A 16,950-nucleotide genomic window follows, 5' to 3' on the forward strand; every position below is an offset into this window, starting at 1 on the left:
GAGGGGTCCCCCCTGCCGCCTTGCCCCCCAGCACCGCGGCTGATGGCCGGAGCGGCCCCCCCTTCCCCTGCCATCTGCCAGCACCGGGATCCAGCAGCTCCACAGCTCGGGCTCCCCGCCGCTGCCATCCGCACAGGCAGGGTGCGGGAGCTGCGGGAGCAGCAGCGACGACCGGGGCTCCGCTGACATCAAACCGGGTTTCTCAGCCTCCCATCCACTTAAAGCCCAAAGCAAAACCCTCGATATTCCCAGAGGGGCTCTCTCCTTCCCCAGGCACGTGGCCTGGCCCTTTCCAGGCAGCCCTGGGCCAGAGGGGTCTGCAGTTGCTGAAGCAGCAGCCCCTGAGCCTGGTCAGACTTGGATCCACCAGGCAGGGGAAAAGGGAGCAAGAATCCCTCTGCTTCACCATTTTTAAGATCAGGGCACCCCAAGGATGCTGCAGAGCTTTGAAACGCATCAAGAACCACAGGGGAGAAACATTAGAGAGAAAATATTATCCGACGGGGGAGCGCAGAGCACCCCTCCAGTCCCTGTGCAGGACAGAGCAAGGCAAAAGCTGCAGGGTCTCTGGTTTTAGGATTCTTCCAGGTGTTGCAACAGGGGAAAGGTCCACATCAAACCCCAGAAGCATCCAGAAGCCCGAACCGACCAGTCCCCACCTTCTTCACCGTAACAGAGCTGCTGGAGCTTCAGCAGCTCGGTTAGAAGCAGGCACTGAGGAGGTAAGCTCACGACAAAGCGAGGCAGCGTCTGGGGAGTTTCATAAGCCATCACCTCCACGCCAAATCCCCCAAGCTCCTGCTCAGAGGGAAACACACACACAAGACCCGAGCTTCCCGGCTTTGGGAGCTCAATTTTCCTTTTTCCAGCAGGGAAGCTGCTGTCTGCAGCCTGACATCCAGTGGGACCTAAGGAGAAACCCTCTGACAGGAGCTAGGCTCAAAGCACGCGGGAAAAGAGCACCTAAGGGAGCTCTGAAGACCAGCTCTCCCCAGCTTTCGGAGGCAGCCGAAGGCACCCAATGGCACAAGCAGCAGGGCAGGAACAGGCACTCCCTTCACACGGCCAGCGGCACGGAGGCATCGGCAGATCCTGCCGGATCGTGGAGAAGTGCCAGGCCCGTTCCTGACGCGGGAGCAAACTTCAGGCTCATTCCTCACACAATCTGGGCCGCGCTGCGGCCCAGCAGGGCCCCCACCTGCCACGTCCCCCTCTTTGTTCAGCTGTTTTCCAGGGTTATTGCTAGCCAACAGTATCATTTTCTCCCGAATGCCCAGCTCCACTTGATTTACCAAGAACCTGGGGGAGAGACGTGTGCTTCAGGCTTTCCAAAAAAGAGCTCGCACCTCCTGGTTCAGACCAAACAAGGAACGGATCACCCCCAAAAGAAACTTTTAGCACGCACTCAGAAGAGGAAACGATGCTGGATGAGTGGCTGGCGGGGGTTCGAGTAATTAAGGCCTCAGTACAGCAAAGTGCAAAACGCTATCGGTACAAAATCCAGGCGCACGGCACCTCCGGGAACAAAGTCTACACCGAGGAATACGCCTGTGCTTGGTGCGTGACGGACGCCCCCTCCCTGGGGTTTCGTCTCCCCCAACATTAAGCAGCACTTAGCCGTTTTTCTGGGCAGGGTTTCTCTGCTTTCAAGGCACAGGCACCACGTGCTCAAGCAATGGACGTGCCCCCAGCAGATGCAGTCCCTGCACAGGATGGAGGCTCAGGGGGTGTTTCAGGATGCCCAGAGCGGCTTTCACAGCACCCCTGTGTGCTGCTGGCTGCAAAGGCCAGACCCAAAAGCAACCACAGCTGCAGGATGTAAGGGACAGAAAAGACATAACAATGATGTGATCCCAGCCGAGTTGCACCAGCATTTCAGGATTCTTTTTTTTTTTTTTTTTTTTTTTTTTTTTGTCATTTATTGAATGCAAACATGCTTGGATACCCACAGTAACAGCAAATGCTGGTGCCAAAACGGTTCCTGTGGGCAATGATCCGATAACCTGTCGCACGAGAGCTGGTCTGTACAGAGCAGCTCATGGCCATGCTTCCTGGCATGCCCCATCTCAAGGCCAAGGGAACAAAAGGGGTGGCATGATTCAATCCAGATCCGATTTCGATCGATCCCAGTACCCCTAGATGGACATATATTCCCAGCAGCTGTTACCAAGGTGGGACAGAATGGCCCAGCAGCACTGGTTTTGAGGGAAGAAGCCATGCAGGTATTGTGGCCTCCAAACACGAGCACAGGCTCTGCTTGGACAGCCGACACTCACAGCTGACCCACCAACTATTCGTTTCCAGTCCATTCTCTCCAGCACACAAATTCAGCTTTTGCTGGAATAAAGCATCCCTGGAACTGGGTCTGCTCGGGGATGCTTGTCTCCTCACAGCCTGTTCTTCCACCGTCAGTGAGCTCTGGGCAGGGAGCCTCCCACGCTTCACTGCTCCATCCCCCTCCGATCACGCCGTTGCGAGGCCCAAGCTGTCCTGCTTCGATGGCTCCGGTGGGGTCCGCTGTGGCAGGTCCCCCTTCTCCAGCCAAGATCTCAGCCGCTGAACCGGCTCTGCTGCAGCGGCCGGCGGGTAACCGGTATGCTCGGAGAGTGCAGCATGGCCAGAAACCCCAGCAGGGCTGGTTCACCCTGCTCCTGCGGCCGGCCCGGATAACGCACCAGCAGAAGGTGGCATGGTGGGATGCTCAGCGGTGCTCACTAAGCCTGGCTGTCAGCTCACTGACAGATGGGGAGAGAATGGTCACTTTCAGGTGCTCCAAGAGTTTAATTATTAATTTTTCCCAATGAAATCTACTGCCTCTGGGGAGGCACGCTGCCTCTTGCCCCAAGAGGAGCCTGTGCCCTGCTGCTGACATGCCTTGGAAAGGGCTCCACCGGACTGTCTGTCCTTCCTTCCTTCCCCCTTTCCTTTTTAGTTTGCTTCTAGCACATGAAAAGGCTCTCTGGGGGTACCAGGTAGAAAATAATACTCTGCCAGGGTGCTCCACGGGCCATTTGAAACCCTCGGCATTGTTTTCCCTGCTCCAGGCGGCAGCAGGGGATTAAAACTTCAGCCATTATGCGCATGTTTTGTGCTCCATTGTGCTCCGCTCAGCTGTCCCTCCGCATTAACATCTAAACAGGTCGCACAGTCCAGCCAGAGCCGGGTCTGGGCATCTCCCACTGCAGCAGCTTCACGGGGGCCACGGTCCCTTCCACCCCATACACCCAACCACCGGACCGGTGCCGAGCGAGCTGTATGTTTCCGCAGGTCAAGCGGGAGCGGAGGACAAACGCAGGGCGCTGGCAGTGGTTTTCCGAAGGGCCAGGGCAATCCCATCGCCTGCGGTTCTCCCACGTGGCGTGGCAAAGCCATCTCTGCGGGCCAGGAGCAGGATCCCTTCCCGAGTGGAACAGGCAGGCCCTTCTCATCCTCGTTCGGGAGGCAGCACGTCAATGCTTATTACTGCAGCTCACTGCAGCAGCCATTCCCCTTTGCAGAAAAAACCCCAAACCAAGGGCAGCAAACGCCTCGGCTGAACTGGCTGCTGCGCTGCGTGCCTGCACAAGCCAGCCAGCACCGTTTCGGTTCAGCTCGAGGAGGAGGAGCGCCGCTCAAAACCCCTTCCTGGCTCCATTTCCTACGGGAGAGCGAGCAGACAGAGAGCTGGTGACGGCACAAGGCCCAGCGTTTGTACCGAGTGGGTAAGCCAGTGCGGCACAGCACTCCGACCCCGTCCGCCAGCACGGCAACACAAACAGGCCTCGCTCGGATGCCCCCAACCATACCAACGAGGAGAAGCTATCCCCCAGCAGAACTAGCTGGGACGATGCAAACGCCGTGGCAAATCCCAGCCACCAAACCTGGAGCCAAGGCCATCCTTCTGCCCAGACCCAGCCCTGGCACACCTAGAGGTTTTGCTGGCAGAACTCGCTTGGCATGGGCTAAAAACCGTGGGAGGGGGAGCAGAGAGCAGCAAAATCCTACTCCAGACCAACAAAAAAGGCCAGCAACTGCAAAAAAAATGGGAGGTTTTTTGCATTAGCACAACTGATTTCAGTCAGGCAGTATATATCTATTTCTATAAATAAATTATATAAGCTGTGTCTGTGCAAAAGGGCTCACCAGCTAAAGCCCTACTGCCGGGAACAAGGTGCCTGTGTTCCCGGAGCATCCGATGCAACCCAGCCCCGTTCTGCCAGGGCAGGCGGAGGGACAAAGATCTGTGCCCAGCAGCACTATCTTCCCCTCCTTTTTAAACGCTGCCTCCTATTTCACACACCCTTATTGCCACCACCTTAAAATTTAATAAAGAAAATACATTTTCTCCCCATCAAAAAACTTCCCCTCGCAGCATCCCCAGCTGCAGTCTGCCTACTGCCTCCCATTTTCAAGGAGGATTGAAGTTTGGAGGCCGAATTATTTGCTGCAGGATGGATGTAGGTAGCTCTTGGGTTTAGTACTGTACAGATATCCCCAGAAAACAGAAAAAAACCCCAATCCATGTTACTCTCACACAGCACGTCAACCCTCCCAGACCAGGGAGCGGCATCCATCAGCCTGGGCTGCCCCGTCATTTCAAGCATCATCTCCAAACGCTCTGGGCAGAGGCTGGAGCTCCTCATCGCTGCAGAGCCGAGGGGGACGGGAAAGAAACAATCTTCTTGCCACTTTCAGTCTGTAAACGCTGGCTGCAAAGAGCTTGAACCCTCTTTTTTTTTTTATATATAGGACAGCTTTATGATTGAATAATTAAAGTAATTAAAAAACATGCTCGCTTTGTTCTGCACACTTGCTCTGTCCACCTATGGTGGCTTCTTGGGGATCCTTCCCTGCTGTTTGGGTCACACGTGGCAACAACAAACCCCCCCAGATCTCCCTCCGATGCATCAGGGGGACAGAAAAAAGGGAGAGAATAACCTTTACGGCGAAATAAAAAGAAAGGGCTGGTGTCAGACCCAGAACTGGCAGGTATCACCACTGAAACAGGTTACGCTCATATTTTATCCTTCAGTAGGCTTTGCGACAGCAAGTGAGTCTTTAAAAGCAAGAGGCAAAGCTAAAATCAGCTGCGAAGGGAGGGGGGGAGGAGACGGTCTCTCACCAACACGCAGCAAACACACAGATTCCCCCTGCCGGGATATGAATAGCTAGCTCACAGATTTCACTGAATTCAAGCAAAAACAGATGCTTCATCAGGAAACGGAGCAGGAAACTCAGTCCTTCCCCGTCCCCCCATCCCTGCAATCAGGTGCAAATCCAGGGAGAGGAGCCTGGCAGCCCTGTCCCCGTCCCAAGCTCCCATCCCGGTGCAGAGCACAGCTGCCACGCAGAGACAACACATCCTGACCGGAGGCTGGCTGGGGATTAAATTCCCATACGTTTAACAGAATTAAGTCTCTACCATCTGCTAACTTCTGGAGATATCAAAACAAACAAGTGGTGGATGAGATCCAGAAATCCCAACAATTTGGCTGGCCTGAAAAATTAAGTTTTTAAACACTGGCAGGCATTTTTGTAGCCACGATCAGCATAATGCAGCCTCAATGTCAACGTAGAGAGGTTTTTGTTACCATGTTTACCAGTATGACCAGGCTGCACACCGGTATAGGCAGACAAGGGCTTGGTAGTTCTGGGCAGACATTTCATGGAAGAATGACCAGGATCTCCCCAAGCGTTCGGCCTAACAACCCTCCCCTCACCTGGGATCCTTTCCACCTTGTGATGAGCAGTTACCAGTTATCTCCATCCTGGCGCATTTCGTGCTGTTTTCATCATGCTGGGTTTTACAACGTAAAGTTTCTAAACTCAGCCAGGACATCCCGTTTATTCTAGCAGTATAAACAGAAAATCTGCCACAGAAGACGCCAAAAGGAAGGGAACACAGAGTTCCCTCGCTCCCATTGCACGCTGCGACGGCCCCACACCATAACGGTGCTCGCTTGCTATTAGCGCATTATTATTTTTATAGTACCCCTATGTATGCTTAGGTACTTGATGGTACAAATACATTAAAGCCCTAGAAAATATTTTGCAGGGGGCAATTCCGTGTTACCAAAAGGAGGGACTAGACCCAGGAGAACCCAATCAGGGTGGAATAAACCCAGAAAACAAGAGACGAACGTGGCTCCTGCAAGATGATGAGAGCTTTGGGCACTGCTGGTACGTACTCCTGGTCGATTCAGGAGGTCCTGAGCTACCTCCACACCAGCACCACCTCTCCAACAGCTGGAGCCTGGCATTTCTGCACGGTCGCACCAGTTCAGAGTGGTCACTATGCACTGGGGCCTGCTCACACAGGCCAGGCTGCGGGATTAACACCAGGAGGAAAAGGGCTGGCAGAGCTTCCCGATTCTCCGATTCTCCTGCTGCTCCTCAGACCCTGACCAGGAAAACTCGGGGGAAGGAAATCTTTGGGAAGCCCCTCTGCCAGTCTTCCTGCCTCTGGGTAATGCCAGCACAGCCACACGTGGGACATTTTTTTTTAACTCCTCAGACACACTAAAAATACCTCCTTTGAGCAGCTGCTTCCACAAACAAGGCTCAGTTCTTAACGCATTGCTTAAAACCTAAGTATTGAGGCTATCAGACTTCCCCTGCTCACCTTCTAGGGAAGTCTCTTTGTATTAAACTAATTGTGGGACGGTAATCACAGCCCCCAAGGGCTGCCTGTTACCTGATGACATGCAGGCACCAGCAGCAAGGAATTAAGGGACTTCACAGGGGCAGAGGCCAAGAAATGGGAGGAGAAGAGGGAAAAGAAACTGGGTTTGAAAGGAAACAACACATTCTTCCTACTAACCCACACTCCCCCCAAAAAAAACAGGAGGCTCATAAGGAAGTGGCCAAGACCTGTCAGAAATAGCCCCAGTGAAATGCTCATCTTACCCGCAGAATGTCCGCTCCCTGCCCCTTGGCATCCTCCTCCCAAGACTTCAGAAAACACCCCCAGCCCAGGGCCACCTCGCTGCCCACAGTCTCAAAGTGGGCCAGAGTCCCCTGAACCTTGCTGGGCACCTCCAGAAGCGACAGCAAGAACCTGCTGTTAAGTCTTCGCTGTTCCCACTTTCTTCCTTGCTGGAAGTCAGGGTGGCCCTAGACCCCCGATCCAGGATGCTACCCACATCTCTGCAAGGCTTCTCCTGCATCTGGAACCACACCAGACCCTCCTACAGAGCTTCCTGATTCCTCCCAGCCACCCCCAAAGAGTCAGACAGCTGTTCCAGGACCCGAAAACACATAGGCTACATTACCAAGGTTGCAACAGGATCCTCTCCAGACGTCCCAAGTTCTCTTCCCCCAAAACCCCGTGTAATAGCGAGATTCCCTCCTCCCAAAACCCCAAACCGCTGGGCAGATGCAGCACTGCTCGTGCCAGGACACAGGGGTGTGATAAGAGACCCACACGCCCCATTCCCAACCACCATCCTCAGGACAGCGGAACTGAGAGAAACCAGAGGGGACCTAGACAGCCCAAAGCCCCCCCCTCCCGGCTTCTTATTCACACGGCCACTCCTCAAAAACTGGAGGAGCCAGAAAAGCCCCCCAGGAACTGACGCCACCTTATTTGTGAGATGTTACAGCTGAAGAACTGGGGGGATGCCTGCCAGACCCCCTCCGAGCCCCATGGGGGACCAGGAAGGCTCTGCCCCCCTCCTCAGCACCCCCCAGGCAGGGAGCGGGAAGGAGCTTGGTCCCAGGAGCTCTGCAAGGGAATGACAACAGCCCCTTCCAGAGCTGGGGAGAGGCAGGACCGGCCCCTCCCAGGGGCTGGGGGGCAGGTGAGCAGCCGCTGCCCCCCCTCCGAAGCCCCCCCAGCTGAAGAGGAGCTGCGGGAGGTCTCACCCTGCCCCGAACTATAGGGAGGCATGACCAGAGCCCCCCAGTATTCCCAGTGACGTGAGGGTGGGGGGACGAGCCCAGGCGTCCCCAGGAGATGCAGGTGGGCGCTGCCAGCCCCTCCGCTGCTGGGGAGGGAGGGGGACGTGACCAGGCGACACAGGGGAGAGGAGCCGCGACCAGCCCCCCTCCCCCAAAACCCCTCAGGCCCGGGGGAGGGATTCGCCCAGCCTCCCCTGCAGCCGCAGGGGAACACGACCGCGGCCCCCCCCTCAGATTCCCGACGGGAAGAGCTGTTTGGCTCCCGCCCCGCGTTCCGAAGGGGCCGGGGCTGGATGGCCGCCAGGCTGCCGCCACCACAACCGCCCCCCCGCCAAATCTCCTCAGGAGGGCGAGGCCGGGCGGCACCTCCCCGCCAGGCCCGGGAGGGGGGCGGATGCCCGTTACCCCCCTCCACGGGGGGAAGGGGGTGCCCGTGACCCCGCCCCACGGCCGAGGGGGAGGGGCCCCCCGTTACCGCGGCGGGAGGGTGGCGCCCCTCACGCACCCCCGGTCCCAAGGAGGGAGGGGGGCAGGATCGTCCCCTCCTCGCGTCTCACGGCCCGCTCCGGCCGGGGCGGCCCGCGCCTCCCCCATCGGTGGCCGGGCCCCCCACCCCCGCACCCGCCCCGTGCCGTGCGCGCCGCGGGGCCCGGTGGCGGCGGTACCTGCTGCGGCGGGGGGCTGGGGGGGGGTGGCCGGCTCCCGCCCAGGCCCCTCGGCGGCGGCCGCTTCTCCTCAGCCACTTCCTGCTTGGCTCGCGCCCCCCGCCCTCCGCCGCCGGCCGCTCGCGCGCTGCGCTCCCGCCCACCCGCGCACAGCGCCATTGGCCGCGCCTCCCGCCACTCGCCAGCGCCCGCGCTCCGATTGGCCGGCGGCGCCGTCGCTCTCGGGCGGTCGCGACGGTTCGCACTCGCCGTTGGCGGAGCGGACGGCGACTCACTGATGGGCCCCACCCCCTTCGGAGGGCGCTCATTGGGGCGCGGGGGTGCCAGTCAAATCGTGGTTCCCGCCCACACCGTGGCCCTAGCTTTCTATTGGTGGTTGGCCTTGGCTCGCCCGCGGGGCAACCTCGCTGCTTATTGGCTGGAGGCTTTGTTCGTCAAGTCGGCCCGCCTCCTCCCGTTTTCCATTGGTCAAACGAGGCAGTCCTTCAAGCACGGCTTCCGGCAGGTATTGGCGACGGGGAAGGTCCATCAGGGCGTCTCCGAACGCTTGTTTTCCTATTGAGCAAGGGACCTGTCGCTCAACGCCAGAGCCCGCCCCTCCGCCAGTCCCATATGTCGGAAGCTCTGAGGTGGTTCAACCGGCTTCACCCATTTGCTGGGACTCAGGGCGGGGCCGCGCGCCTGCCCCGCCCACCCCATGCGGCACGTCACACAGCAGGCCCAACCCATTGGTAAAGAGCCTTGTCACTTAACATAAACGCCCGCCCTCCCCCCCGATCGCCTCCGCACGCCGTTGGCCCCTTCCCCAGCCCCGTGACCTGACAAAGCCGAGCCACCGCCCAGTGATTGGCTGACTCTGCCGCCCGTCAACCGCTAAGGCATACCCCCTCCCGCCTCACTGTAAACATCCCGGGGCAGCAGCGGAGCACGCTGGGAGGTGGCGCAGGGGGCGGGGCTTGGCACTGCGGCCCCGCCCCCAGACACGTGTGCAAGGGGGATCCGGCGCCCAGTGCCCCCAGCACAGAGACGTGCCGGGGCCCCGTGCCCCCAGTACAGGAGAGACCCAGGGCCCAGCCCCCTCCAATACCGGGAGTGCCAGGGCCAGTTCCTCCCAGTACAGGGGATTCCATGGGACCAGTTATGCCCCCATGCCAGGGAGTCCTGGGGCCCAGTATCCGCCAGTGTGGGGCAGTCCCAGGGCACAGCCTCCCCCGGTCCAGAGGATTCTGTGGGCCCAGTATGCCCCAGTTTCAGGGTGACCCAGGGCCCAGCCACCCCCTCCAGTGCAGGCAAGACCCAGGGCCCCATGCCCCTAGTGCAGGGGGAACCAGAGGCCCCCCAGGAGGGCCCCAGCCTGCCCCCCACCAGGGTCAACCCACCGAGGCGCCGGGACAGAGACGCCTGTGGAAAGCCTTTATTGCCCCGTTACAGCAGCACCCACCTGCCCCGCCAGGCACTGCTCCGCACTAGCTGCGGCCCCCCGGGCAGGCAGCCCACTCACCCCACGGCCGACAGCAGCAAGCCCCGGCCCCGTGCCCTCAATTTTTCTCCTCCTCCTTTTTGTCCTTGCTGTCCTTGGAGGCCTGAGAGGCCAGGGAGCCCATGGCATTGCGGATGGCCTCGTTGTTGGGGTCCACGCCCGGCAGGTTCTCCAGCACACTCTGCAAGAACTCGGGGTCCTGCATCACATCATAATCGTCTTCCTCCTGCAGGAAGAGGGAGAGGAGTTGGGGACAGGGGGAGAGGGCACAGGGAAGGGACGGGATCCCCTCCCAGGGACAAAACCTGACCTTAGCGGGTTCGGAGGTATCCATGGCTGTGCTGCTGTCCACCTCTGCTGCCTCCGCCTGGGCAAACTCTGTCGGAAGGGAGGGACAGCTGAGGACGGAGGATTTACACCCCCACGGCCCCCCAGAGCCACCCCTGCGCCCACCCCACAAGCGTTCGGGGCGGTCTGGGCTCTGCCCAGGTGACAAAGCCCCACTCTGGGGTGTGGGGGCTGGCGGTTCCAGCCCAGCGGCAGAGGAGCTGCCCCTTGGCTTCCCTCACCCGCTCCCTGCAGCGACATCTGCATGGCATAGGCGATCTGCTCCTCCTCCGTCATGCTGCTGAGGTCAGGCAGCCCGGCCCGGCCAAACTCCTGCTGAGTTATCGTCATCTTCAGCAGAGCATCGTCTGAATCTGCACAGACAAAACCCATGCTCAGAACACAGCCGGGGTGCTGCCCCACACGCCGTCCCCTCGCACGCACGGCCTCGCTGGGGAAGTGGTCCCCGCAGCGTCAGAGGAGCACACCCACCTCCATTCGGGAGTTTCAGCCAAAGCAGAGGCAAGTCCCTAGCGCTGAACTGCCTCCCCCCCCACCCCGAGACCCTGTGGCAGAAACCGCCTCTCGCCTCGCTCCCCAGCAACACTGGGAACGGCCACGCCGTGCAGAGGGGTCCCACCACAAACGGTGCTGCGACGGGCGCCCTCGCAGCAATGAACGCTGCCATGGGAGCCAGTCCACCGGACAGACACCCTCCCCGGGGAACATCCCGCCTGTCCTGCCACCTGCTTTGTTCCCTGCTCAGCTCCTCACCATCCCCACCAGTGGCTGCGATCCCAGCCTCAGCCGCAGAGGCGGCCGCAGCCCTCCTGGCCTCCTCCTCTTGCCGCTGCCTCTGCTCCTCCATGGAGACACGCAGAGCCTGCAGAGACAGGGACCGGCAGGGAGCTGAGCAAGGCAGCGCTCGGACAGAGCGAGCTCGGCACCCGCAGCTGCCTTCCTCCCCACTTTGCTCACCAGCGCCAGCTCCGGGTCCGCGCTGGGGTCCACGCCGAACTCGAAGTCGCTGGCGCCCAGGCCCAGCATGGCACCTCCCTCCCCGGCCAGGATGGGGGAGCTGATCAGGGCATCGGCCAGGCTTGGCCCCGGCGGCACCGTCACCAGGTGGGAACCGGTGCCGTCCTTGCCGTTTAAGGTGTTAATGAAGGCGGTCAGCTTGTCCGTGTTGGCTTCCTAGGGCCAGAGATAAAGGCTGGGACTAGAGCTTGGCCTGGCTCCCTCCAGCTCTGTGAGAGGGCAAGCCGACGGCTCCGCACGCCCCGTGTCTCTGCGCTATGAGGGAGCCAACAGCCACAAAACGGAGAGGTGTTTTCCCAGAGGAAACGCTACTCTCCACATTAGCGCTTTTACTGGGGCAGCTGCTGAAGAGACCGAGGCTCAGAGAACTGTTTGTATCCTCATGCACCCAAGCAAGGGCTCGAGGCTGGACAGGATATAAAATCCTGCCTTGGATCTTGTGCCAGAAACACAGCAGAAGTCTCACCTCTTCTCCAAAATTGATGATGTCAACGTTGACTTTCTCTTTCTTAAGACGCTTCGCCAGTTTCACCAGCTGCAATGAGGAAACACCAGGGCATTAGCTCCGCTTTTGGCTCTTACCCATGCTCAGCTCATCAGAAACCAGACAACAGCACTTAGGATTCAGTCCTGGAGGCACACCGCCCACAGGCAGCCCCCCAGTTTCCAGCCCTCCCAGCACAGACGCATGTGAGGTATTTCACCTCTTTCAGTGGGACAGGAGCTACGGCGTAGTGCCCGAGGTCCTGCGAGGTGGCACAAGCGAGGCAGCTGCTCCTGCCGAAGCAAGTAACCGTCCCAGAGCCTGGGACAGGCAGCATCTCACATTTCTGGCCCGTTCTTTCAAAGAGACCCAGAATATCTGGATTAATTTCACTTGTGTTATTTGAGGTGCCAGCAGAACAGCATCTTCCCAAGTCTTAGAGCATCGTTTCTGCACAGGGACACAGATTTCCTCCTGCAGCTCTGAGGGCAAAAAGCCCAACATGGTTTAGGTGACGGCCACAAGCCATGAGGCGCAGGACACAGCGCAAGCTCCCTCTACAGTTCTGTCCTTGGCTCAAGCCTGGCTGTGCCCAGGGATCCGGCCTTCCCTCTCCCTCCCTCTCCTCCCTGCTGAGAGCCGCTCTGCTGGAGAGGTAAATAGGCCCCCTCGCTGGGGTATGGCGCCTTACTTTCAGAACTGGGCAGGGAACAAACAATAACCCCGATTTACGGTTCAAGGTAGAGCGTGGAGCTGAGCCAACATATTTTCCTTTGGCCGTTACTCACATCTTTCTCATTATCTTCTACAGGGCTCCCAACAAAGGCGATGATTCGCATCTTATGGTTCTTGCCTTGGCGATGTTTTAAAGCCAGCTGCAAGACAGAAGTCATATTGTACTTGAAAGGCAGTTCTCGGGAAAAGGAGATGGACAGTTGTCACCCCTGATACTTTTCCTATTACGCATGAAAATTTAGGCTAAATGCCAGCAGAAACTGCGCAGTAACAAGCTTCACCAAACTGTCCGCAGCAGGCATGTCTCAAGGGCCTCCCCTTTGCTGGCAGTTATAACTCAGCTGGGAACAGTCTGTTGGCAGAAAGACAGTGTGGGACAGAGCAAAGAAATGGGACAAAAGGGTGGCCACGTCCTGGGGGACGCTCCTCAGCTGGGTGCTGCTCTCCCCAGGGTGGGAAGGCCTGTGCAGCTCGGCTGGACCCCTGTGAGGCAGCTGCCAGGTTCCTGTGAAGCAAACCAGGACCACACTATAGAACTTTTGAGCTTTTATACTGGGTTCTATAAAGGAGGTTTCACCTGCGTTTTGCAGACGAGGAAACTGAGGCAAAACCAAAACGATTTGCTCAGGACTGTTCAGCCACAGAGGCAGGGAAAGATGCCCTGTACCTGCGCCATCAACAGGGCAGGTAACTTAAGAGAGACACTAAGGCAAAAGGAATTACAGAGAAAGGTGCAGACTCACTCGTGAGGAACCCAGACCACTTACGTGAGCAACTCTGATCCCTGTGCAAAAGGTAATTTTCCCTTTGGGTTGCACCGTGTGTAGCTTTGAAAGGATCCGGCCTGTGTCTGGAGTGAGCGTGGTCAACACTTCACAGTTACTGCAACACAAACGTGCTCATCTTAGCGACCTCTTCTTTGTGAATTTCTTTGCCAAACCCTTTATTTGCTACAGGGGTAATAAAAGCCCTTCCTGCACTACGCCTGAAGCCGTGTACACTCCGAGAGCCTGCCAGCACTCGGCTCTGGTGGGTCAGTGTGTACAGGGAGCAAGACTTCTAGCCAGGTTTCCAAAAAATACCCAACCCAAAGTAATCTGTCTGCATGAAGGCTTGTGTGTGTGTCTGTCCCCTGCTCCAGCAACCTTGAGCCCACTGGCCAATTTTAATCGACTCTGGCTAAGAGGGAGCTCACAGAAGCACCAAAGTCCTACAGACTTAAAGAAAACAGAGGAACCACTCTCCTGGGGCCACCCGTGAGCTAGTGACAGCTCAGCCTTTATCTGCCACCCTTTGGGACACAAGGCCACAAAAGGATGGGTCTGGCAGACCTCCCGAGATGGAGCATACCCTGGCACTGCAGGAGCGAGCCCAGGCAGCTACAGACTGGTCAGGAACCAGGTTTTCTGGTCAGGAACCAGGTTTTCCTGTACTAGTCCTCCCAGAAGAACTGGTTTGGTTTTAGACTGTGCTGTTGCTACCCTGTTTTGCAACACTCCCCTGTTCCTTCTCCCTGCGCTCTCCCAGGGGGGTCCCTAGCCGCTCTTCGCCTGCTTGCCAGGAGCAGTGGCCCCCTGAGGCCAGTTCCCCCCCCAGGCGTACTTGGCTAAGGTGATGAGCCCCACGTTGTTCTCGGGGTTACTGCGGGTTTTTGAGTGGCACACAATGTTGACAGCATCTTGCTGGGCTTGCAGGCGAGTGGGTAAGAAGTCTCCATTCCTCATGTACTCGCTGTTGTCAACACTGAAACACAGAAAGGAGGGTGTCAGCTTGCAAAACAGTTGAGGTTTATCCCCAAAACATGCTTTTTGGGACAGCACACCTCATGTCACACAGCTGGGGACACGCAGTGGGACACAGACATTTCCTGGGGCAGAGAAACGAGTTGTCTCTGCATTTCCCTGAGTTTTAAGATCAGATCTGACCTTTGGGTCACAGGCCAAACTCCAGCCTGGAGCTGGAAGCTCCCACTCCTCGCTGAAGAGTGCAAGGGGTGACTGCAGCTAGACACAGCCTCAGACCCACGTCTCCTCAATGCCTCCTTCCATGTCCACAGCAAAAAAAAAAGCCACAAAACACCACTCTATGGTAAAGTACAAAGCTCCGTGCTCACTGCTGCCATGGGGTTTTCATCAGGATGAAAAGCGGCTTTCCCAGGGCAGGGACAGTGGGCGCTTTTCAAACCCATCTCTGCTCCGGTGTGGTGCCCTCCTCAAAGTGACGTGGTGACAAGCTGAACCCCTGAGCCCCACAGCCCAGCCTCAGCATCCTACACCCGCAGCCGGTGTCAGGGCCTGCACAAACCGCACGGCACGAGGCCAACAGTGCCCCGCAGCGTCTAACGGCAGCAGCCACATCACCGCATGGCTGTAACTAAATCCCCACCCTCTCTTCCATCAGCTATTAAATATAGCACACAGCAGGCAGGAGAAGCCCCTCTCTTATGCCAGCCTTCAGGAAAGCGACCCTGGGAAGGAGGCAGGACTAGCTAAATAAGAGCTCGAGGGTTTGTTCTGCCCCCAAATTAAGAATTCCCGAAAGAGTACTCCCAGAATTTCTTAGTTTTAACACCAAAGAAACTACCTGAGACCATTTCCCTGACTGTGCTCAGGCTCACACTGGGTCGCCTCTCCTCCGACCCATACCAAGTACCCCAACACAAGGCGGGGAGTGAGGAGGTGGCAGTGGCCGAACTTCACCTCAGGCACAAAGACACACCATGACCTGGCTGAGGCCATCTGAACCGCAGCTTACTATTCCCAGAGCAATAGAGAATTCCTCCCACTCTCCAGGGCAACAACATTTTAATACCCTTCAACATGAGTAAGCAAAATACCACCCAGAGAAAACATCAAGGACTTTGATATATACTGTCAGTGAGTCAGGCTGTGGTAACAGCCTCATCCAAACAGCGGCGGGACACGTACAGAGGCAAGGAAACAACAGAACCTGGGCAGATATCGCTGGGTTTCTCTATCGTGGCCTTCTTAAGGACCAAAACCAACAAATAACAGGACTGTAGCTGCTGTGGCAATAATGACCCATTCGAGTTCACCTCCGCTGCCAGCCCTGGCTGTGTTTGGCACCCAGGGACAAGACCCTCTTCCCACAACACCAATGTTGAGCAACAACAACAGAGACGACAGCTGCTTCACGCAGGACCACCGCAGCCCTGCCGCACCCCAGCCGTGTGGGGCAAGGCCCCCAGCCCGAGGGGCTGACCCAGCACCCTAGCAGGGCTGGGGCTGAGCAGTCCGGGGCTGCGTCCCAGCTACCTGCCCTGGCTCTCCCCCACCACAATGTGACCCCAGTTTGTGTCACAGAATTGCCTGACACCGCGTTACACCAGAGCCCCGTTGCAGCCACCTGCCACGTCCCTTCATCGGGGTCTCCTCTGCCCACCAGCAGCCCCCTCTGCCCCATGCCTTGCCAGCCGGGGCCTACAGTGGCTCCTTCACCCTGCTCTCGCCTCCTCACCCCCCTCCACCCTGCTGGCAGCCTTCCCCAACATCCCCCATCTACCCCAACCCACCCTGTCCCATTTAACCCCCTTCCCACCCCATCCCATATACTCATCCTACTTACCCCCACTCCCCTCCTCAGGGCCATCCCATTTACCCCTCCCACCCCATCCCATTTACCCACCACCCTCACCCTGTCCCATTTATCCTCCCACACCCCAGTCTGTCCCATTCAACCCCCCCTTCCCCACCCCAGCCCAGCCCATACACCCCTCGTCCCATTCACCTCCACTGCTCCCACAGCCCGTCCCATTTACCCCCCTCCCCACGCCAATATGTCCCATTTAAGGCCGCTCTCCCCCCACAGCCTGTCCCATTTACCCCCTTCCCCACCCCAGCCCGCAGCTCCCCCCTCGAGCACCCAACCCCGTCACCCCCGCCTCAAGCCCACCCTCTGTCCCCACCCCAGTTTCCCCCGCGGCCCGGCCCGGCCCGCGATGACTCAGGGAAAGCGGCGGCGGGGCCTGGCGCGGGCGGGGGGCGGCAGAGGGGGGTGGGGGGCGCGGGGAGCCCCCGCCGCCGAGGCCCGGCCCGCCGCTCACCACACCATGGTGCTCTCCAGAACCATCTTGCCTCCTTCCCTCAGAACCGGCCCAGCTCCGACCCAACAACGCGCTCACCCATTGGCTCTACGCTACCGGCCAATCCCCGCTTTCCGTCTTGCGAGGTGAGGCGCGGCGCGGGGCACGCTGGGAGCTGCAGTCCCGGCCAGGCTGCCATGGCCGGGGCGGGGAGCGTGGCACCAGGCCCAGGGCCCAGGCCCAGAAAACACCACCACCCAGGGGACTGTCCCCTCCCTCCGCCACCGCCATCACGAGGAAG

General features: G+C 58.6%; 2 protein-coding genes across 3 annotated transcripts in view; both read right to left on the minus strand.

The window, feature by feature from the left end:
• The window catches only part of ZNF687 (zinc finger protein 687), a 30,017-nt gene extending 20,747 nt beyond the window's left edge, over positions 1-9,270 (minus strand). The window contains exon 1 of the mRNA XM_080368031.1: positions 8,544-9,270. The gene's annotated coding sequence lies outside the window, so the exon portion shown is untranslated. The remainder of the gene's footprint in view (positions 1-8,543) is intronic.
• A 673-nt stretch (positions 9,271-9,943) lies between these two features.
• PSMD4 (proteasome 26S subunit ubiquitin receptor, non-ATPase 4) lies at positions 9,944-16,774 on the minus strand. 2 transcript variants are annotated; one of them, XM_080368123.1, is made up of 10 exons: positions 16,671-16,774; positions 14,210-14,350; positions 13,375-13,489; positions 12,661-12,747; positions 11,855-11,923; positions 11,329-11,544; positions 11,125-11,233; positions 10,593-10,724; positions 10,334-10,401; positions 9,944-10,249 (listed from the first exon to the last, which is right to left on the minus strand). In XM_080368123.1, the coding sequence occupies exons 1-10, from the start codon at positions 16,694-16,696 to the stop codon at positions 10,082-10,084; spliced, it is 1,131 nt and encodes a 376-aa protein (XP_080224249.1). In that variant the 5' UTR covers positions 16,697-16,774; the 3' UTR covers positions 9,944-10,081. The 2 variants fall into 2 exon arrangements, with proteins under 2 accessions (XP_080224249.1, XP_080224250.1); XM_080368124.1 differs by lacking the exon at positions 16,671-16,774 and adding an exon at positions 14,721-16,036.
• Between the last annotated feature and the right edge of the window lie 176 nt (positions 16,775-16,950).

This window comes from Falco punctatus (genome assembly GCF_963210335.1).
Source record: "Falco punctatus genome assembly, chromosome: 18".
In the NCBI taxonomy this organism is placed as follows: Eukaryota; Metazoa; Chordata; class Aves; order Falconiformes; family Falconidae; genus Falco; species Falco punctatus.

What these genes read in the sequence shown, in the direction of transcription:
- PSMD4 (XM_080368123.1), bottom strand. Translation starts at nt 16,696, where the DNA reads ATGGTTCTGGAGAGCACCATGGTGTG. An exon ending in CGCAGCCACTGGTGGGGATG is followed by an intron (nt 10,725 to 11,124) that starts GTGAGGAGCTGA and finishes TTGTCTGTGCAG; the next exon opens with ATTCAGACGATGCTCTGCTG. An exon ending in GATGTCGCTGCAGGGAGCGG is followed by an intron (nt 10,402 to 10,592) that starts GTGAGGGAAGCC and finishes CCCTTCCGACAG; the next exon opens with AGTTTGCCCAGGCGGAGGCA.